The sequence below is a fragment of the Eutrema salsugineum genome, unplaced genomic scaffold (genome assembly GCF_000478725.1).
Source record: "Eutrema salsugineum unplaced genomic scaffold, Eutsalg1_0 scaffold_4, whole genome shotgun sequence".
Lineage (NCBI taxonomy): Eukaryota > Viridiplantae > Streptophyta > Magnoliopsida > Brassicales > Brassicaceae > Eutrema > Eutrema salsugineum.
In genome coordinates this window covers 11,188,036-11,209,172 of record NW_006256686.1, presented here as the reverse complement: position 1 = coordinate 11,209,172, position 21,137 = coordinate 11,188,036, and the positions used below count along the sequence as shown (strand labels likewise).

Here is a 21,137-nt window from a genome sequence, read left to right as displayed (position 1 = left end):
TGAATATAATTCGTGTACCTACTAAATATTCCACCATCAACAATTCATCAAAGGTCGACCTAGAGGAAAGAATACATCGATTAAAAGGTTTTCTTAGCCGTATGTGTCCTTTGTGAATAAGTGACATCGATTAAAAGGTTTTCTCAGCCGGTATATGTGTCCTTTGTGAATAAGTGACAGGGGAATTTCCGAGTGCGGAAGAGGAAAAGACGGCTACGAAAATATAATTGTAAATTCTACAAACTAGAGAGCTAGACAAAACTATTAATATAATTGTAAATTCTACAAACTAGAGAGCTAAACAAAACTATTAATATACAAAATCTTATCTGTTATGAAACTTCGGATATCTCGATTGACAAATTCGAAATCGGACAATTAAGGTCATGGATCCAACACAATGGCCAAAGCAACTAGAAATTGGTAAGATGATTCACTTTCTCCATGAAAAATTATTAAACTTTTGTATAAGAAAAATTCTACTACTTTCCAATATCTCTATTACGATACTGAGTTGGTCGGAAAAAATTAATGCATCGGAAAAGACAACTAATGGTTTAATTCAAATCAGCACAGTTTGATTTGTCTTTGAAACGGCTGGTAATATATCAGTTTAGACAAAGCACACAATAAAACTCCAAACAAGAGAAGTCTACAAAAAAGTCTGAAAACTCAAAACCAAGAAATGAAGAGAAAATATTCTGAATCCAACGTTCCTCACATCTGCAATCTGTTAAAGCACAAATCTTCCAGCCACCACCAAACCTGTAAAACAAATCTGCAGATTGTTAACAAAACCTTTTTCGCACCATCACCCTACAAGTCCATACCTGAACCTGCAAAACTCTTCACAAACCGTAAGCATCATCATCACAAAAGAGAAACAAAGCCAAAGAGTTGGGAAGAAAATGGAGTTGGAGATTAGATGACCAGAACCAACAGAGAAGAAAATTTTTGGTTGCATTTGCTTAATCCCCAGAGTGCACTTGTCATATTTCCCTGACTGTAACAAACAAAGTACTACACGCAGTATATAGAATTCAAAACCAAACAGACCCAAAACACGCAATGATATATTCTAGGACTCGAAAAATATTCAATCAACATCACAACAGACTAAAAAACTGGCCTAACTTAAGGAAAATGCTATCTTCCTAAATGCAAAACTGGGTTTGTATCAGAAACTTCGCAGCTTTAAGATTGTAGATAAGTAGAAAACAATTTGGAAAAACTGACTCACAAATGCAAACGTGAAGGTTATGGTAGTTCATGTCAATGGAGGGCAAGTAAGCATGCACATGCAAGGCTATAGTGTCATCATGGCTACTAACATGCATAAATCTCAAGCGAAAAGTCATCAAGCACGAATCAATGAATGTGAGCTAACTGAATTTCAATCAGATATCTGACCCTGCAACCTGCACAGCGGAAAATGGCTGTGAGCTATGTTTATTTAAATGTTGCAATACCTAACTGAAAACTACCTATAAAGATGGAAAAGGGGTAAAGGAAAACTTTCACTGACCAAAGGTAATTGGTGGTATCAATAGCCTTCTTGTTGAGAGGACGGCTCCTGATGATAGTGGTCCTTCCTCATGTACCCATCGCTGCAATTGTTATCACCCCCTTCACTCTTCCTACTTGCATTTTCCTGCTCTTCTTTCTCCTTATTCCATTTCTCAATCTTGGCACGTCTTTCCTCACTCCCTTCCCTAACAGGACTTCTCTGTCTCCTTCCACCGGGACTTCTGCTTCTTGTCCTACTCCTCCCTCTCCTGTGGCGAGGACTAATGCTCCTGTATCTTCTGCTCCTGATCCGGCTTTCATCATCATCATCATCATACCTTCTACTGCGGCTATGCCTTCCACTAGAGCGCTCTTCGTGACTACGATGTCTGTATGGGCTCCTACTTCTGCTACGGCTATGCCTGTTATTGTACCTTCCATATAACTGCCTCCTCAAATCCCTTTAAAGTTAAGTTGATGGACAAGAGGGTCAGGTGGTTTCTAGTCGGATCTGCTAATATGAACAATACATGGCAAAGGGAAAACATTTGACCTGCTAATGCTTTTAAGGTGCATAAAGTTGCAGTACCCACCACGTTTGCAAATCTCCTCCTCGTACTGTCGGCAAGTAGCTTCGCGGAAGTCGGTGACAGGGGAGAAGTCAACAATGATTGGGCGACCTGTGTTTCCAAATGTGTTAAAAAGTAAGACTTAAGGCCTCACAAAGCATGTAGGCTTGAAAGCGAAGAAAACTTATACACAAGAGAAACACTTTAGCTGTAAACAACCTGCATAGTATCTTCCGCGAAGATTCTGAAGTGCTTTTCCTGCTTGCTCTTCTTCTCGGAACTGCACGTACACATTACCAACCTACACAAGAAGATAAATATTCTTGTGATTAACATACAGGAAGGAATCAATGAGAGAATGTTTTGCAAAAGTATCTCGAAAATACTAACCAAGTGGTCAGAAATATTGTCACAAATGTTCAGACTCTCAATCTCGCCATATTTGTTCAGCTCCTCGAAAAGATCCTCATAGAAGTCCTGAAAAATTCACTACATTATTTCAGGATACTGAAAAAATGGCATATCATAAGTGGAATCATTCATTCATAATCATTAACAAGAACTACAGAAGAATACATGGTCGCTAACAAAAATTTGATTACATAAAACCCATTAATCACAATCTTCAGGAACATATTCCATTACAAGCTTATTAACTAAACAATCTCTTCGCAGCAAATCTCAAAACAATAACCCTAAATCGTATCAATAATTCCCAAATCCTTTTAACTGGATATAAGAAGAAACTCAAATAAATTACATAAAACCCGTGATTCACAATCTTCAGGAACATTTGAACTAAACAATCTCTTCGCAGCAAATCTCAGAAATTCAAAACAGTAAACCCAAATCGCATAAGTTATTCCCAAATTTGATCCCCTAAAGCAAGGGAAACAAACGAAAAAGAACAGATTCGCGAATAAATCTGACCTCGAAATGCTGCTGCATCTTACGGGGATCGATCGGGTTGCCATGGACATCAACCCCAGGGGTGATCATATCGGGACGCTGGTACATGTTCGAGAGGAGGAGCGTGGGGCTGATGCTGGGCTTGGTGTGGAGGCGCGAGCATCGGTCTCCGTGACGGCAAGCGCCGATTTTGAAGTAGAACGGGCAATTCACGCGGTCCTTCTCCGTCCCGAAAATCGACGCTAAGTGTTCCGCCATCTCCAATAGCTTTACGAGGTTATTCTCAAATCACAAGAGTTTGCTTCGTGGATTAGGGTTGGGTTTCGATCAACGAGAAGTTTCTAGAGGAAGGTTTAGAAGACACCTTCGTGTGGTTGGTTATATTGGAGAAACTTGTCACCGTGTACTTACGTTTTTTTTCTGGAGTTTTCTTATTATTATTATTTTTTTTTGGCTCAACTTCTTATTCATTAATCCTCAAACTATCATGCCTACCAAAAAAAAAAAAAAATCCTCAAACTAACATTACAAAGCTTTCTAAGGACATGTTTATGGAGAGTCCTTAAATAGTTAAATTGGTTCTTAGCATTTTTTTTATTTAAAATCTATACTATATAAAAGCACAAGTTTGGGGTTTCTGATTGTGTCCACATCAGCAGTTTTTAGCTTGATTTCAAATAGACACGTGGTCACATTAAGTACAAATACTTCCCTTTATATAAATTCCCACGTTAAACTTTTTGACAGTCTACGTCAGCCCAATCAAGGGCAAACATATCTCATGGAATGTCTCTTCGGCTCTTCCTTTCCTCCTTAATAAACTCTAAACTCTGATACATTATGCCACAAAATCGTTTTTAAAACAGAGTTCCAACTCTAATAAACTCTAAACCTGATGGTCTTCCACAGTGCCATTCTCTTCGGTTTAAACCTTTGATCTCATCTCCTATATATAATATCAGTCTCTCATTTTTAAACCTATGAATTCAATTGTTTAATGACCTCCAGCCGACGTAGTGATATTGTCCTTATTCTTCACTTTTTCTTAGATTTAGGGGTTTTGAAATCAGCGCTAACCCATTACCCATATATATTGAATTTCTATTATTTTGCTTTCATGTATCGGCATCAAGTTATTTGTTCTGTGCAGTTATGAAGAAGCATCGACTCGCAGTCCCGATACTGTCAATAGGGATCGAAGGTTGGCGTTCCGGATGAACAAGAAGGTTTCGAATTCGACCAAACTAAGAGGTGAACGCACTCAGCGATGGAGACAAAGGCGGTGAAGTAGCTGCAGCAAACCAAAATGGGATGAAGTAAGCATCAAAGCATATATATTGAAAATTGTAACACCAATTTTTTTGTAATCTCTTAACAACTTTAATATGAAATACGTGATATCAGTTACGCCAAGCTAACCAAGATTGTCTCTTCGGATACAAAGGTTTGATTTCTGTTTACTTTAATCTTATTTTCTCCCTGTTAAATCATTCATAGCTGATACTCATATTTAATTTGTAAAGTGACTACAAGCATCGAACAAGAACCTATCTTCCATATTGGTCATCATCATTTCTTTATTTTCTTAACATTCTTCATTTGTTTCTAAATTTTTTTTCTTGACAGATTTGTTTCAAAAGTCTATATTCCTTCTTAATAGCTCTCTGTATGTTCGGCAAAAACGGTAACGTAAGTTTGGATTTGATTAGCATACTATATTTCTACCTTTTCTGTAGGTGGTTGTTGATATGTGAATATCGACAAGGGGCAAAACAGTACTTTAGATCGGTAAATTCGGGTTTTATTAGATCGAATCGAAAGAATACAACTGAGTTCGGTAGTTAAGCAGATAATAACGAACTAAGATTTTATGAAACCAAGAATCTAGCGTGATGAGTTCTCAGTCTCTAAGTCTTCTCTGGAATATCTTGTGTTCTCTGGTGTCGATCCATCTCCCTTTATATATATTCTCTGACTCGGTCATCGAGTGCATTTTTAGCGATATGGGACCGAGAGGAATTTCCTTTTCTCTCGGTCCTTTGCCTTTTCTTGTAGTAGTTTCCTTTTTCCAATAGAAAACTTTCCTATTCACGACCAAACTTGGGAAACTTCTCGGTTCCTTCGAGAAGTTTCACGCCGACCTAGGCTTAATGGGCTGCGTTCGGCCTAAGATCTTATTCAGCCCAGTTTCCCCGGTACATTCCTTCGTGAACCGGACTTACATTACGCCGATCTTGGTTTGTACCGGAGAAAACTGGGGTGCGGTTTTCACCTCCAACAGTTAGCCCTCCCCTCAGTTCGATGAAAGGAAGTGGATTTAGTCGAACTTATTTGTTTTAAACTTAAGAGTAGATCACAAACCGAGCTCGGTAACTGAAATCGATTCGCATTCCTGGACGTTTCGCACCCTGTCTTCAATGAAGCACGTGAATTCTGGGTTTTTGCGAAAATCGAGGATCCACGATTCCCACTGTTTATAAGGGAATTTCTCCTTCTCGCATTCATTATTCTCGCTCAAGCATATATAAGGTACGCTGCTTTCCCTTCTCTCTAGATTTTGTTTCTCTCTCTAGTTTTTGTTTGTAGTTCTCTCTCGTTTCTTCAACTCCCGCCGTCGCAATTTCTTGACTTTTTCGATCGATCTTCAAACTTTCCGATCGATCTTCAAATTCTCCGATCGATCTTCAATCTTTTCCGATCGATCTTCAAGCTGTTCTTCACTTTCTCCAGATCCTCTTTCGACTTCATTTCTTCGAACTCAACATGTCTTCGAACTCTTCTTCGATCAATTCTTCTTCTAATCAGATCCTTCCGGAAGATCGCCGTGAACCTTCGGAGCCGAGCTCTTCCTCTTCACATCCTCATTCATCAGATTCTTCTCAAAGAGAGAGCAATCCCCCGCAGCTAGTTCGCAAGAACTCTAGGTCGGTTGATGCGAGCAGCAGCCGTGCTAGACCTCGAGTCAAAGCTACCGAGCAACTGACTACAGAGACTCGCGAAACGGGGGCTCGGACTGGGCCGAACATTGGCGGTATTGACCATGAGATCGAGGAGGTCGAGGAACCCGAGGAAGAGAATCGGGAGGAGAACGCCACTGAAGCAGAAGTTGCCGAGGACAACCTCGAAGCAGTGGACCATGCTTCACCACCACTTCCAAGACGAAGGATCGTTCGTCCCAACAACGTCTCGTCTTCTTCTGTTTCTCCGGGTGCTGTTCAGGCTGTACTCGAAGAAAACGGGCTCTCGGACCAAGTCATCTTTATAATTCCAGAAGCTGGAGATCAGCCGTGGGACGTCCCCAAAGGCTTCCTCTGCGTCTACTTGACCTATTTCACGCAGTGCGGGCTCTCGCTTCCAATCCCTTCCCGTCTTCTTGGGTACTGTAACCGGCGCGGCGTAGCTCTCACGCATGTGATGCCGGCCTCGATAACGAACTATGTAGGGTTCGTTACTCTATGCGACGAGCTCGGCGAAATCCCAACCAGTCGACTTTTTGAAGACCTCTTCTCAGTTAACATCCACAAGTCCAAGGAGTGGTTCTTCGCAGCGAACGCCAAACCGAGGAAGAACATCGTTACTGGAGTTAAGCCCAGTAAATTCAATGACTGGGAGTCTCAGTACTTTTACCTCGAGATGAACGATCTCACCGTCAGCAACTCTGACATCCCAACTCAATCGGAGTGGAAGATTCCGATCGGTAGAAGATGATCTTGTACTTTGTTGATTTTCGATTTTGTATTCCTCTAACTCCTTTACGGTTCATCTTTGCAGGTAGTCATCTCCCGAGCATTATTCTCAACTCCGGACTCACCTCTAAATTCGAAGCAGCTTTTAGCGAAGCCGGTAAACGCCGTTGGCCTGAAGTTTGGGAAGAGATTCTTCAGCGCCGAGCTAAAAAAGCAGGTTTGATTATTGAGTTCCCTTTTATGTTCTATTTTGAATTTGTCCCGAACTCTCCCTTCATACATTTTCTTTGCTGCCTCCGTTCAGGAACCGAAGCCGCTGAAGCGAAAGGCTCGAGCTAACAAGCCCCGAGCTGCTCCAAGACGAAAGGCGCCGAAGTCGCGAGCCAAACGAACACGGACCGCAAGGATGCTTTCACTTGATGAGATCCCCACCTTATTCGACGAGGAGGAACCGAATGTTGCAGATCCGGCTTCTATCCCTGCCACTGAAGGGACGAACGAGCAGCCCGAAGAACTGCCACCTGCTGCGAACTCACCTGACCAGGCTGGTCAGAAGAAGCTGAAGAGGAAGAAATCCTCAAAGAAATAAAGAGAATTGAAGGGTCTTCTCTTGCGCCAGATACCGCCGCCGAGCTTGATCCTTTGACGGCTGCAATGTCGGATCTCGCGATTCCTCAGGATCAGCCTGAAGCCTCCAACTCCCGGAAGAGGCAAGACAGGGAGCATGCTGAAGACTCTCCGGAGCCAGAGCCAGCCAAAAGGACTAAGGTGTGTTTCGATTACGATGAAGAGGGTCCTTTTGAGGAGAACGTCGACGCTTGCGCCGATCTTTACCACAAGATCTCCTCTGACGTCCCGAGTCTCCCGGCGATCTCCGAGCTCCGGTTCCCTAATCTATACAAAGGGATTGCTCGTACCACTGCCGTGGTACTTTTCTGATTCCATTCTTTTATTTTACTACTTTCCTAAGTATGAGTTCTAATTCACACTTTCCTTTTGGCACAGCTCGCTAGCCAGACCAACAATTTGGTCGCAGCGTATGAGGTTGCGCTGTACGATGAGCAGGTAAGAGTCGCCGAGCTAGAGGAAAGGATCTCTAAGGCGGAAGAACGTCTCACCACCGAACTTCAGATCAACGACTCTCTCCACACTGCTGTTGAACTGCTGAAGCAGGAGAGTTCGGAGCTAAAAGCGGTTAGAGCCGAGCTGACCGAAGCTCAGACCTTGCTTTCTCGGGAATTCGAAAAGGACAAGGAACGGCTGCAAGGCTTGGTGGCCCATTGGAAAGGTCGAGCAAGGAGCGTTCACGCGACGGCTTGTGAACGCTTGGAGAAGGTTATCCGAAGTTTGGATGATGCAGATCGAGCTTGTAAGTCGTACTTAGTGGTCAACCAGCTCACCGGAGTTCTCGGCTTCATCAAACAACTGAAGAAGAAAGGTCTGTACGAAGTCCCGCCTGAGATGGTCGCTGACATCGAGGCGAAGCACGCTAAGGCTCTGGAAGACTTCCGTTCAATCAACGCCTGTGTTCTGATGGAAGAAGACAAGCGGATGTCTCCGTTCACAGAAGAGGATGATATTCCGGTCGTGAATGTGACCCAAAGCGCACAGGATCCTGCGAGGGGCGAGTAGTTCGGTTCGAATGAGGATATGCTTAACGCTGATCAAGCTGCTACTTCAAAGACTGCTTAGTCTTTTCTTTTTCTTCTTTGACTCAAACTCATTTGCCCTTTCATGGGTTATATGTAATATTTTGTTCATTTCTGAACCTTCGGTGGGTTTTTGAACTTATTTGCCTTTGGGAAGGTTTTATGATATGTTCCTTTTTTTGTTCTTTTGCGGTAGTATCTTTTCTTAACGTTTTCTCAAGTAGTAGATCGGTATTTAGCAGATGACGTTTTGAACATAATTTTATCTTTCGGTAGCGAATTGCGATAATTCGGCTTACATTTGCGAGTGTTGTGAACTCGGCTTACGGTGCGAATCTGAGGAGTTCGGCTTATTGTGCGAGCATTAGAGCTCGGCCTGGGGAACCCAAGTGAATCGTGTTGTACTGGAAGAGTGAATTTACTCAAACTCTTGTAAGCGCACGAAACGAGTTCAAGGTTTTTCTAAGTCGAACCTAAGTATGCGAGATGAGCTCGGCTTATTGTTCTTGGTGACTTAGAAATTTAACTGCGGGACTGGCCCCGGCTTTTGATATGTGGTTTTACCACGGCACCATGTGGGTGTTCGCGAGACGGATCTCGGCTTTTTAAGTTTGCATTCATGTGGAATGCTATCGAACAACTAGCCAGGAAGTCGATGTAAGAACAAGGAGTTCGGTATCTTGTGATTACCGAACTAGAACTTAGACGTTTTTTGACTTAATAAAATTTTATTGATGTTATAGCTGGACTCGGTAACGAGCTGCCTACGTACCCTTTAAAGGGATCAAGCCATTCGTAGTTTTGAGTACAAAAGTGTTTTTTGCTCCGACTAAGTAGTTCGGAGGCTTTTTTTTTTTTTTTTTTGATCAAGCTCGTAACGAACTAGTAGTAGTATTGTTTGAGATGCATTGAGTTCCAAGATCGCGGGATCGGAGTTCCGTCTGACTTCATGAGTTGATAAATGCCGGGCTTAACAACCTTCATCACTTGGTATGGTCCTTCCCAGTCCGCGCCGAGTTTTCCTGCGTTCTTTTCTTCTGTGTTTTGATAGACTTTGCGAAGTACGAGATCACCATCTTCAAAGTGACGGCCTTTAACCTTCTTGTTATAGTAACGAGCTGCCAGTTGTTGGTAGTTTTGTATCCGGAGTAATGCTCGTTCGCGATGTTCTTCGACTAAGTCGATTGTGTCGAGCATCATGTCGTTATTCGCATCGGGTTACTGGGTGAGCATGGTTCGGCGAATATTTGGGACATTGAGTTCGGCGGGACACATAGCTTCGGTACCATATGCAAGGAAGAATGGTGATTGACCGGTCCAACGTCGTGGTGTAGTTCGGTGGGACCACAAAACACCATCGAGTTCGTCCGCCCAAGTTCCCTTAGCGGTATCTAGTCGCTTCTTCAGACCATCGATAATGGTTTTGTTTGTGGCTTCGGCTTGTCCGTTTCCTTGTGGGTATCGCGGGGTAGAGAAGCTTAGTCGGATTTTCCACTTGGCGCAAAAATCTGTGAAAATTATCGAAGTGAATTGGGTTCCGTTGTCCATAACGATCTCGTACGGGACTCCGTGTCGGCAGATGATAAATTTCCAGACGAACTTCTTGATATCGATTCCGTGAATCTCGGGATCTGCTTCGGCTTCGACCCATTTGGTGAAGTAGTCCGTGACGACCAGAACGTATTGCTTCTGAGTCGTAGATCGGCGAAAAGGACCGATGATGTCCATTGCCCAGCGCATGAAAGGGTATGGTGCGGTCGAAGTCATCAAGAGCTCGGTAGGAAGGTTGATCATCGGGCCATGACGTTGGCATTTCTCGCAGCGTGCTGTATACTTTTCGCAGTCGGAAAGCATGGTAGGCCAGTAATAACCAGCTTTTTTGATCTTGAACGCCAAAGACCGAGCTCCGGAGTGATTCCCTCCTTCTCCTTCATGTACTTTCTGCATTACTTCCATGATTTCGTTGCCGTGAACGCAAGTCAAGAGTACACCGGACGCATCCCATCTGAGAAGAGTGCCCTTAATGACCACGTATCGAGCTGCACGAGCCTTAAGGCGCCGAGCTGCCCATTTATCTGCGGGGACCGTTCCATCTCCAATGTAGCCCACAATTTCTAAGGTCCAATCTTCGGGCTCGTCTTCACCTTCGGCTTCGATATCGATTGGAACGTGTTGGCCTTCGGACTCGTCTTCGGGATCAGATTCGTTATCGTTTTGTTCGTCCATGGTGGTGTTGAGGTCGGTGACGACCTCTCTGGGTTTCGTCTTTCGGGTGAGGGGTGGGGCGAGATTGGGTTGGGCTTCGTAATCACGTCGTCTTGTGATGATGTTGCAGTTTGGACCAGGCTCGATACTTGGTCGTTCGATTGCTGCGATTGAGATAGTTCGCCGAAGATCGGGATCGGAATTAGTCGCGAGAGCGGCTAAGGCGTCGGCGGTTGCATTCTCATCACGAGGTATCTTTGTAAGCTCGAAGGTTGAGAACTCCGAAGCAACATCCTTAAGGACTTTGAGGTACGCGTCCATGCGATCGTTCTTGGCCTCGTATTCGCCGTGAAATTGGTTAGCCACAAGTTGAGAGTCGCAGTAGGCGTGTACATGTTCGGCACCGATACTTTTAGCAAGTCGTAGTCCGGCAATCAATGCTTCGTATTCGGCTTCATTGTTGGACGCCGGGAAGCCAAGGCGGAATGATTGTTCGATAACCTCCCCTTCGGGGGATTTGAGACGAATCCCGACGCCGGATCCTTTATGGGAAGAGGAGCCATCGGCGTGAAGAATCCAAGGTTGTATGACAGGATTAGCTTCGACGAGCTCAGGTGGGAGTTCGACCAAGAAATCCGCCAGGACTTGAGACTTCGTTGCGGTTCTTCCTCGGTATTCGATGTCATATTCGCTGAGTTCAATGGCCCACTTGGCGAGTCGTCCGGATTGACTTGGGCTATGGAGGAAAGTGCGAAGAGGGTAGTCAGTTAGGACAACGATCGAGTGATTGGAAATACGGGCGTAACTTCCTCACGGAAATAACCACGGCAAAGGCGAATTTCTCCAAGGTCGGGTATCGATAGTCTGACCCATTAAGGGATTTGCTTGTGTAGAAAATTGGCTTCTGCTCGCCACGATCTTCTCGAACAAGAACACTGCTGACCGCGTACTCTGAAATTGCGATGTAGAGGTAAAGTGTCTCGCCGGTTTCGGGTTTGGATAAGACTGGTGGCGTAGACAAGTATTTCTTTAGCTCGGCAAAAGCTTCTTCGCACTTCTCATTCCATTCGAGATGTTTGTTACCGCGAAGAAGTTGGTAGAAAGGCAAGCACTTGTTTGTCGATCTGGATATAAACCGATTAAGTGTTGCAATGCGTCCAGTGAGTCGTTGAACTTCGCGTTTGGTTGCCGGAGATGGGAGCTCGAGTATAGCTGCAATCTGATTCGGATTAGCATCAATGCCTCGCCGTGTGACTATGTATCCGAGGAACTCTCCAGACGTTACGCCAAACGTGCACTTAGTGGGATTGAGCTTCATGTCATACTGGTCAAGAATATCGAAGCATGTGCGAAGATGACCGATGTGATCGGAAGCGACGAGTGATTTCATGAGCATATCGTCAATGTAAACTTCCATAGTTCGCCTGAGCTGGCTTGCAAACATCCGGTTCACCAGTCGTTGGTACGTTGCTCCAGCATTCTTCAGACCAAAAGGCATGACCTTATAGCAGTATATGCCGCGGTCTGTGATGAACGATTTCTTTTCCCGATCTTGCGGATGCATAAGAATCTGATTATATCCGGAGAATGCGTCCATAAACGAGAGTAGTTCGTTTCCGGCAGTCGCTTCCACAAGGCGGTTGATATGAGGCAAAGGAAAACTATCGTTCGGACATGCCTTATTGAGATCGGTAAAGTCGACGCAAATCCTCCATTTACCGTTCTTTTTCTTAACGACTACGGGATTTGCTAACCAATCAGGATATTTGACCTCAGTAATAGATCCTGCTTGAAGCAACCGCTCGACCTCATCATTTGACGGCTTGCGCCTTCTCTGGTCCGAGCTTTCAGCGTTTCTGCTTGATCGGTTTGTATGTTGGATCGATGTTAAGCTCGTGACACGCGATCTGTGGATCAATCCCAGGCATAACTTCTACCGACCATGCGAAGGTTGACGAATGCTGTTTCAGAAAGTGAATGAGCAGATCGCGGATGCTGAGTCGAGTTCGGCACCGATTCCGACTTGACACTCTGGCCTTAGTTCGTCGATGCAAACTTGAACGATCGACTCCTGCTTAGGCTTTGTCTGCTGGACGACGAGCTCGTTCGTCGGTCCTAACGAACTGATGACACAAGCTTCGTTGGCTGAGCGGAGTTTGCACTCGTTTATGTAACATGATCGAGCGACGGTTTGGTTTCCTCGGAGAGTGTAGACACCGTCGGGAGTTGGGAACTTCAGGCATTGATGGTAGGTTGAGGCAACCGCCTTCATTGCGTGTAACCAAGGCGTACCGAGGATGGCGTTGTAGATTACCGGTTTGTCGAGGATAAGGAACTGGATAATCTTTACGACTCCACCGAGGTAGATCGATATGTTGACCATGCCGACCGTCATGCAACGTTCTCCGTCGAAACCTGTAAGTGGCTCGATAAAAGGCTCAATCTTATCTGACGGTAAATCGAGCTGGTCAAGTGCTTCCTTGAAGATAATGTTGACCGAACTGCCTGTGTCGACCAGAATGCGACTAGCTTCGACGTCGTCGAGAAGCAGTTCGACGACGAGGGCGTCGTTGTGTGGTTTATGCAGTCCGATTGTGTCGGCCTCGGTAAATACCAAAGGCGTTCCCTTCGGCGGATCGTGCGGGACTTTGGCCGCGCTGGCGGCCTGTCTACTGTATTCTTTGATAGCTCGAACCGAATAGCTGCAAGCTTCGATGGCCCCCATTATCATGTTGACGCGTTTCCTTGCTTTGGGAGCATGGTTTTCTGGTGCTCGATCGTCACGATTGCGTTTCTGTTGTTCGGGCAATGCAGGCGGATTCGGTGGCGGTGGTGGTAGCGCCGGTAAAGCTGGTAACGTCGGTAAAGCCGGTGGAGTTGGTGGATCCTTGGTGATGGCGTTCTCGAGCTGTATGTTATTTGGTCGAGGCATGTTTGAACGACGGAGATCGTCAATCGAGATTTGCCCACTGTTCCTAGGCGTGTTTGAGCGACGGAGATCGTCAACCGAGATTGGCCCCTTTCGGTATTGGCCGAGTAGATATTCTCGCAGGTGTCTGCATTCTTCGGTGCTATGTCCTCTACGGTTGTGGAATTCGTAGAACAAGGACTTGTCCTGATCTTCTTCACCGCGGACCCATTTATTATTCCATTGTTTGGTTGGTTGCTGGATCGCATTAGCGTAGAACTTCTTACGATTCCCGTACCCTCTGTTGTATCCTGACTGTGGTTTGTTTGTTGTTGCTTTCGAACGCTCGGGTTGCTTTGTCGAATAACTTTGCTCATAAGCGGCCTCCTCTTCTTCTTCGGCGATGTAAGTATTAGCTCGGTGTAGTGCGTCCTCTAACGTCTGTGGAGGGTTGTGCGTGATTGCGCTTCGGAAGCTAGTTTTTATCCGAGCTGGATGAAATCGCGAAGGCATAAGAGGGCGGCTTCATCGCTGATCGTACAATTAGCGACAATCGTCTTAAAGAGCTGGATGAAATCGCGAAGGCTCACGCTTGCTCCTTGGGCTATTTGCCAGAGCTCAGAGTTCTTGGTGTTCTGCCCGATGAACATGGAGAAGTGTTAGACGAAGGCCGTCGTCAACTCTTTATAGTTATCGATTGAGTTGGCCTCGAGTCGCGAGAACCAGTCGAGAGCTACTCCTCCCAGACTTTCCACAAACAGTTGACACTGAACTGTATCTCTCTCCTCGGAAGATTTGAACTGATATCGATTCATGCAGATGCCGAATGATGTCAAAAAGTGTCGAGGGTCGGTATTGCCTTCATAGATCTTTATCTTCAGTTTCTCCATGTGTTTGACCGGCGTTCCTGCTATGCGCAGTGTGAAGGGTGTTTTCTGTGTTTCCTGAATGACGCGCTCGATCTCCGGAGCCGCGCTTGTTGCTTGATGTATCTTCGAAGTGATCTCGCGAAGTTGCGCCTTCATTGCTTCAAACTCGGCGTCTCGGCTTAAATCCGATGCTGGTGCATTCGCTGATCCGACTGCGGTAGACCTCATAGTTCCGGCTGGATCTCCGTCAGTATTGAGATCGTCAATGATGTTCCGAACTCGAAGGGGAGTTCGTGCTTGACTGAAGCCCGGCGATTTGTGTTGCCATCTGACTGAAACGTTCCTCGCTCCTTTTGTTAATGGCCTCGAACTGAGCGTTGAACACTTGGAGCAATAGTTCCGTTCCAAAACCTCCTACAGCTGCGGGAGTTTGGCCGGCTTCAGTCCCAGCGTTTTCCCCAGGAATTCCTCCTCCCTGCTCTGCAGGGTTTCGGACGTTAGTGTTCTCTCTACCGAGAGGGTTTCCTTCCTCCTGAGTGTTGGCTTGGTCCGTCATCGCTGATTCAATCTATCCGAAGTCCGATCTAAAACTGAAAAATCTGTTTAAGGCCCCCTACCTGGCGCGCCAATTGTTAATATGTGAATATCGACAAGGGGCAAAACAGTACTTTAGATCGGTAAATTCGGGTTTTATTAGATCGAATCGAAAGAATACAACTGAGTTTGGTAGTTAAGCAGATAATAACGAACTAAGACTTTATGAAACCAAGAATCTAGTGTGATGAGTTCTCAGTCTCTAAGTCTTCTCTGGAATATCTTGTGTTCTCTGGTGTCGATCCATCTCCCTTTACATATATCTTCTGAGTCGGTCATCGAGTGCATTTTTAGTGATATGGGACCGAGAGGACTTTCCTTTTCTCTCGGTCCTTTGCCTTTTCTCGTAGTAGTTTTATTTTTCCAATAGGAAACTTTCCTATTCTCGACCGAACTCGGGAAACTTCTCGGTTCCTTCGAGAAGCTTCTCGCCGACCTAGGCTTAATGGGCTGCGTTCGACCTAAGATCTTATTCAGCCCAGTTTCCCCGGTACATTCATTCGTGAACCGGATTTACATTACGCCGATCTCGGTTTGTACCGGAGAAAACCGGGGTGCGGTTTTCACCTCCAACAGTGGTTGTGCTAAGAACGTACCATTTAATTAGTTCTGTACACATTTCTTACCAGTTCTTAAGTTAAATCATTTCTGATTTCTAAAAATATGTATGAAGGGAGAGGAGAGGGAGAGGAAACGAGCTTCCAAGGATTGAAGATGTTTAAGGCGCGCGGGAAGGAAGATCAGGGATTGGAAAAGATTAGTATACCAATGACCAAATAATTAACCCAACAAAGACTTCATATATGGAGAGGATCGCATATGAAGTCAACGAGATGACAGATGGTTATTTCAAAGATAATGCCTGAGATCATATATAAAAATGGTTGATTTAACTTTTTTGCCACTTAGTGCTATCCACTACAATAGTGCGAGTCTATGGTGATATATAAGTCGACGAAAAACGCTCTATTTCACAACATGTAACTGGGAAGAAAATATGCGTTTAAAACTAAATAAGTGGCAAAACAAGAGGGCTTCTCAGTGCGCTGGTTCGGTCAACCCGAAAACGTATACAAAAATAACCCATTTTGATAAGATCCAATTAAAAGAATAATAAAAGATTGTATATGTAGGTTGGGTTCATGATATATATTTTCATATAGTAGTGTTCTATTCGATTTTCTATAACAAAATAACAACTTCACTTACAGAGGAAGCGAAGAAGTTGGGATAAACGTCTTTATATTGGTATCTATTAACTATTAAAAATAGCCAATCAGAGAGAGATTTTAATTTCTTTCAAATGAATAGACCGGAGAGAAAGATATCAAAGTTTTGGAAATTATTGTAGTTTTGTATTTGTTGGTTCTCTAATTATCTACTACAAAGTTTAATATCCAAAATATATTAAGAGTACTCGCAAATAAAATCTCAAAGTACATACAAAAATTGTCTCGTAATATAATAGAGGTTGTTTAAGAAAAGAAACAATTCTATTTGATGATTATATTCACATGAAGTATTATATCAAACTAATTCAGGCAGCTTACAAAACAGTGTTTACAATTTAATGTTTGGTAAAATTTCAAGCTAATTTTTAAAATTTAATGATTTAATTAATTATTCTTAACACAAAAATTATTAAAAAAATAAATATAAATATCCGCGCGTAACGCGGAACAATCACTAGTCTACTATATAAAAGAAGAAGGAACTCTTTCAAGAAGGTGACACGTCAGCATTCAATAAAATGACACGTGTCCTAACAATTTTTAGCAAAAAAAATGAAATTTACAAGTTCAATGTATGTCGATCTGTTTGCTTTGTAATCATAACAGAAATGAAAAAAAATTCAATCGTCAAAAAACGTAAAAAAAAAAACTTAAAAGGGTTTATGGTCTGTGCATCATTAAGGCAAGGATCTCAATTTTTTATAATTCCATCATGATCTCAGTTTCACGTCGGTTGAAAGAACATTTCCTATATAAAAAAAATTACTCTGCTTTTCCATATTTATGTGTTTATACCAAGTTCTGGGAAATAGCTTAAAGGTTTGCATTAACAGAGAATTGAAGGGAAGAAACTCAGTTCGATGAATAGCCTCTGTTGCGGGATAGAGATTGTCCAATTGAGCTTCCAAAACCTGTCAGCCAAATATAACGCTGCCTCCTCCGCTGTGTCAAATGACAACTACTCGCTGTTTAGATTTCTGGGTTAGCAGATCTTAGCTACATCAACAAACAAGGGTATCATGCCTCCATCAACTACTCGCCGTTTCATCTTACCCTCCATCTCTCTTTATCTTCAATCTTTTTCTAAGTCATACATCGATCCGTTGTTAAATTCACGTCTTTTTTAGTTGACCAATCATGAAAGCCTTTCAAAACCTTTTAAAAGGTTATTAAATTTCTCCTTGATTTTTCAATTTTGGTCTCTACAGGATTTCTATAGATTTGCTTTGTCAATGGATTTTGGTTGATCCATCTATTTGTCGCTGACACTTTCATTGTAGAGTGCAAAGTAGGCTGAAAACAATGGCTCGTGGAACTCCCAAATCAAAACCTTCAAGGGAAGTGGACAACCAAACCCATAGGCGGAGCCACAGAGGAATCAAGCTTCAAAATGGGTGGGTTAGTCTGGACATGGTGCTGGCAGATTGAACTGGTGGTAAGCTCCCAGCAGCAGCTTCATTGTAGCAGTTAGGGTTTTCCGTCTTTGGTTTAGATCCAGTTTTACTTTTGGTTTAGTCTAGATTTCGATTTCTTATTTTACTGGTTTAGTTTCCCAAACCAGATCTAATTGGGTTTAGGGTTTGGTTTATTGATCCGGTTTTCTATTATTATAAGAAAAAAACCCAAAAAATTAAATTTAATGCAAAAAAGGTTCATAAAAAAAATTGGCCGTATGGGTTCGAAAACACGTCAGTGAGCGAGACAACGGAAGAATCTAAAGCATTTTCGTTATGTAAGTGAAATAATTTGGTTTATCCTTATGGTTTTTAATTGTCATATTGATTGGCATCTTCTGAGTATTGTAGAGGCTGAATCATGTTAAGCTTCCCTTCTTTATCCTCTCTTTTCAATTTCATGAGGCAATCAAAATTTGCAGTCATATTCTTATGCCATTTTTATTTAAAATGTACGAGTACACTCGGCGTGAGATATTTCTATCTCTATTTCGTGATTTTATTTCTGTTTCTTGACAATATGAAGATTTTCTGATAGTACACAAAGAAAGATTTCTTGACAGATCCAAAATTACATCAAATTCGCAATCTTAGATTAGTGTATCGCATGCATCAAAGTATGTTCATATTTTATATATTTAATGGCTAATTCTACACTACGAATATTAATGTTTTCGATGCTCAAAGAGAAGCTTCCGACAGTACACAACGAATAATTTCGGCGACCCTGAGTTCGTAACGATGATAATGTCTTTTTCATTGTTGTCAAATAAATCAGGCATATGCTATATACTTTTTTGTTCTCTGTTGCGTTACGATTGCTAACAGTGTAGAATAGTATAAGTTCAAGTAAAGATATTGGAATATATCACTATTTTTTCGTTGTAAATTTATTTTTGGCTTTTCAGTTACCCAATAATGATAAGATGCAACAAACAAAGTTAGTAGAATTCAATTGTCTAATTAACAGACTCCTAAATCATAGTCTTTTAACGCTTTTTTCCTGTTTTGATGATATTTTCTTAAATATAATGTTTTGCTCGATTTGACTGTCAAAATCTTTCTCTAATTCCAAATTGAACGTAGCTTATCAAATACAATGGAAAAATAACATATGCATGAAAAAAAAGTATAAAAAGTATAGAAAAACTTATTTGCTACATAATAGCAAAATCAATCTAGCAAATAATTGTGTTCTTATCATGAGCTACATAATAATATCATTGCAACTATAATGTAAACATTTTTAAACACAAGTTATTCAAAACAAAACCCGCGCATACGCGCAGTTACTCACCTAGTAAATATAAATGAGTCAATAATTCAGAAACCAATTTTTAAATAAGAGTTTTAAGAATCGATTCTTAAAGCCACATGTCAATTTTTTATTGGATAAAGTTAATCCCTACTTCTTACTTTTTTCTCTATTTCTTGTGTTTTCTTTCTTTTTATTTTATTTTTACTTTTCCTTCATTTCTCTCTCTTTCTTTTTTTTGGGCTGGACCAACTTTAATATTAAAATATATATATATATATTAGTTTTAACATAAATTTAATAATAAAATATTCTTTAAGAACCTTTATAGATTTCTACCGTTAAACATAGTCTTATCATCTTCAATTAAGGGATTAATCCAACAAAGCATAATAGAATACAACTTAAGAATATTAGTCATAAAAGAATAAGTCTCCTAAGCTATTCTATGAGCTACTATATTGCATTCTCTTGGGAAAAAAGCAAGATGTTGATCTTGAAGTCTTGATAGAATCCCTTTAATATCCTGCTGAAACATACTTAGACAAGACCATAAGTTCTCTTAGAGTCAGTTTCAAAAATAATTCTGGAATAGTTGAGATTAGTGACCATAATAATTGTCCATCTAAGTGTCAGTGTCTTACTCTCAGCTTCAAGTACCAAACCCAGCTGATGGAGTGCTTTTCCTCCTATCCCAACCGCATTTCCATGACAATCTCTTAAAATCTAACCAATTCCACAGTTGTCACCGTCTTTCTTCCAGGCTGCATCCACATGACACTTAAACCAATTTGATGGTGGTGGAATCCAAGTTGAACGAGGTATGGTTGGGGTGATTGTCCTTGGTCTCTCACATTCAACCTCTATTCTAGAATGTCATTCTTCAGCATCGTCCAAAGCCTTTTTCACCAAATCCCGAGCTTCGAATTCCATCCCTTTAAAGAGAAGATCATTTCGATTCTTCCATAATCTCCACATGATCTACGTCACCACTTTCACAGCATCAGTCTCTAAAAGATGTTCTTTTGCAATGTTGAAGTCTGGAGTTTTCTTATTTTGTAACAATGGTTTTTAATCTCAGATTTACCTTTTTATGTTCTTTAACTGAATAAAAAAATTATTCAAACCATAAAATATTTTATAGATAAAATGGTTACATTACTATGTTCCCCCTATTTATAATTTTAATAAAGCAGATGTTATATATATATATAAAAAAAATGGTTAGGTTTTTTTAAGTTAAAAATACTTAAAATATATAAAATGTGATTTGAAAATTTAAAATGTGTTTTTTGTAAAATGTGGTTACATTACTATGTTCCCCCTATTTATAATTTTAATAAAGCAAATGTTATATAAAAAAAAAGATAAAAATGGTTTGGTTTTTTTTTTTAAGTTAAAAATACTTAAAATATATAAAATGTGATTTGAAAATTTAAAATGTGTTCTTTGTAGCAAACCAAATCACTAATCCTTTTTAAAATTATTTATCTTCGGCTTCCATTAAAATCGGGTAATTTCTCATTGTTTTGTCGATTAACTTGATACCATTTTTTTATGTTTTGATTGGTTACAAGACATAGTGGTATCTTATTATATAAAATCTACTGAAAAGGAGAGATTGTGAACACAAACTCGACTGGAAAGGCATTCATCGGCTTTCACCCTTAATTCCATTGGTTTGAATAAATTATTTATTCAGTTAAAGAACATAAAAAGGTAAATCTGAGATCAAAAACCATTGTTACAAAATAAGAAGACTCTAGACTTCAACATTGCAAAATAACATCTTTTAGAGACTGATGCTGTGAAAGTGGTGTCGTGGATCATGTGGAGATTATGGAAGAATCAAAATGATCTTCTCTTTAAAGGGATGGAATTCGAAGCTCGGGATTTGGTGAAAAAGGCTTTGGACGATGCTGAAGAATGACATTCCAGAATAGAGGTTGAATGTGAGAGACCAAGGATAATCACCCCAACCGTACCTCGTTCAACTTGGATTCCACCACCATCAAATTGGTTTTAGTGTCATGTGGATGCAGCCTGGAAGAAAGACGGTGACAGATGTAAAATTTGTTTAAGAGATTGTCATGGAAATGCGGTTTGGATGAGAGGAAAAGCACTCCATCAGCTGGGTTCGGTACTTGAAGCTGAGGCTGAGACACTTAGATGGGCAATGATTATGGTCACTAATCTCAACTATTCCAGAATTATTTTGAAGCTGGCTCTAAGAGTCTAGTGGATGGTATGAAGGATGAGAACTTATGGCCTTGTCTAAGTATGTTTCAGCAGGACATTAAA

At 41.7% G+C, this 21,137-nt stretch overlaps 3 protein-coding genes across 5 annotated transcripts; 1 reads left to right on the top strand and 2 right to left on the bottom strand.

Moving 5' to 3' along the window:
- Nucleotides 1-556: 556 nt before the first annotated feature.
- On the bottom strand, nucleotides 557-3,381 carry LOC18013654 (splicing factor U2af small subunit B). Of its 3 annotated transcripts, none has more exons than XM_024153799.1 (6): nucleotides 3,006-3,381; nucleotides 2,466-2,552; nucleotides 2,295-2,376; nucleotides 2,060-2,186; nucleotides 1,526-1,967; nucleotides 557-1,418 (listed from the first exon to the last, which is right to left on the bottom strand). In XM_024153799.1, the coding sequence occupies exons 1-5, from the start codon at nucleotides 3,240-3,242 to the stop codon at nucleotides 1,544-1,546; spliced, it is 957 nt and encodes a 318-aa protein (XP_024009567.1). In that variant the 5' UTR covers nucleotides 3,243-3,381; the 3' UTR covers nucleotides 557-1,418; nucleotides 1,526-1,543. The 3 variants fall into 3 exon arrangements, with proteins under 3 accessions (XP_024009567.1, XP_024009569.1, XP_006419102.1); XM_024153801.1 differs by having other exon boundaries at nucleotides 557-765; XM_006419039.2 differs by having other exon boundaries at nucleotides 557-1,967.
- A 2,366-nt stretch (nucleotides 3,382-5,747) lies between these two features.
- LOC112084521 (meiosis-specific protein ASY2-like) lies at nucleotides 5,748-8,302 on the top strand. The gene is made up of 5 exons (XM_024153670.1): nucleotides 5,748-6,632; nucleotides 6,756-6,887; nucleotides 6,975-7,218; nucleotides 7,290-7,597; nucleotides 7,676-8,302. The coding sequence occupies exons 1-5, from the start codon at nucleotides 5,748-5,750 to the stop codon at nucleotides 8,300-8,302; spliced, it is 2,196 nt and encodes a 731-aa protein (XP_024009438.1).
- A 1,235-nt stretch (nucleotides 8,303-9,537) lies between these two features.
- LOC112084520 lies at nucleotides 9,538-13,945 on the bottom strand. The gene is made up of 3 exons (XM_024153669.1): nucleotides 12,581-13,945; nucleotides 11,322-12,457; nucleotides 9,538-11,260 (listed from the first exon to the last, which is right to left on the bottom strand). The coding sequence occupies exons 1-3, from the start codon at nucleotides 13,943-13,945 to the stop codon at nucleotides 9,538-9,540; spliced, it is 4,224 nt and encodes a 1,407-aa protein (XP_024009437.1).
- Nucleotides 13,946-21,137: the final 7,192 nt, after the last annotated feature.

Coding starts and splice junctions, on each gene's coding strand:
- LOC112084521 (XM_024153670.1), top strand. CDS start 5,748: ATGTCTTCGAACTCTTCTTCGATCAATTCTTCTTCTAATCAGATCCTT. Junction 6,888..6,974: donor GCGCCGAGCTAAAAAAGCAG/GTTTGATTATTG, acceptor GCCTCCGTTCAG/GAACCGAAGCCGCTGAAGCG. Junction 7,219..7,289: donor GAACTCACCTGACCAGGCTG/GTCAGAAGAAGC, acceptor CTCTTGCGCCAG/ATACCGCCGCCGAGCTTGAT.
- LOC18013654 (XM_006419039.2), bottom strand. CDS start 3,242: ATGGCGGAACACTTAGCGTCGATTTTCGGGACGGAGAAGGACCGCGTG. Junction 2,377..2,465: donor ACAATATTTCTGACCACTTG/GTTAGTATTTTC, acceptor CTTCTTGTGTAG/GTTGGTAATGTGTACGTGCA. Junction 2,187..2,294: donor TCGCGGAAGATACTATGCAG/GTTGTTTACAGC, acceptor TTGGAAACACAG/GTCGCCCAATCATTGTTGAC.
- LOC112084520 (XM_024153669.1), bottom strand. CDS start 13,945: ATGCCTTCGCGATTTCATCCAGCTCGGATAAAAACTAGCTTCCGAAGC. Junction 12,458..12,580: donor AGCAGGAGTCGATCGTTCAA/GTTTGCATCGAC, acceptor CATGGTCGGTAG/AAGTTATGCCTGGGATTGAT. Junction 11,261..11,321: donor TCCGTGAGGAAGTTACGCCC/GTATTTCCAATC, acceptor TTTCCTCCATAG/CCCAAGTCAATCCGGACGAC.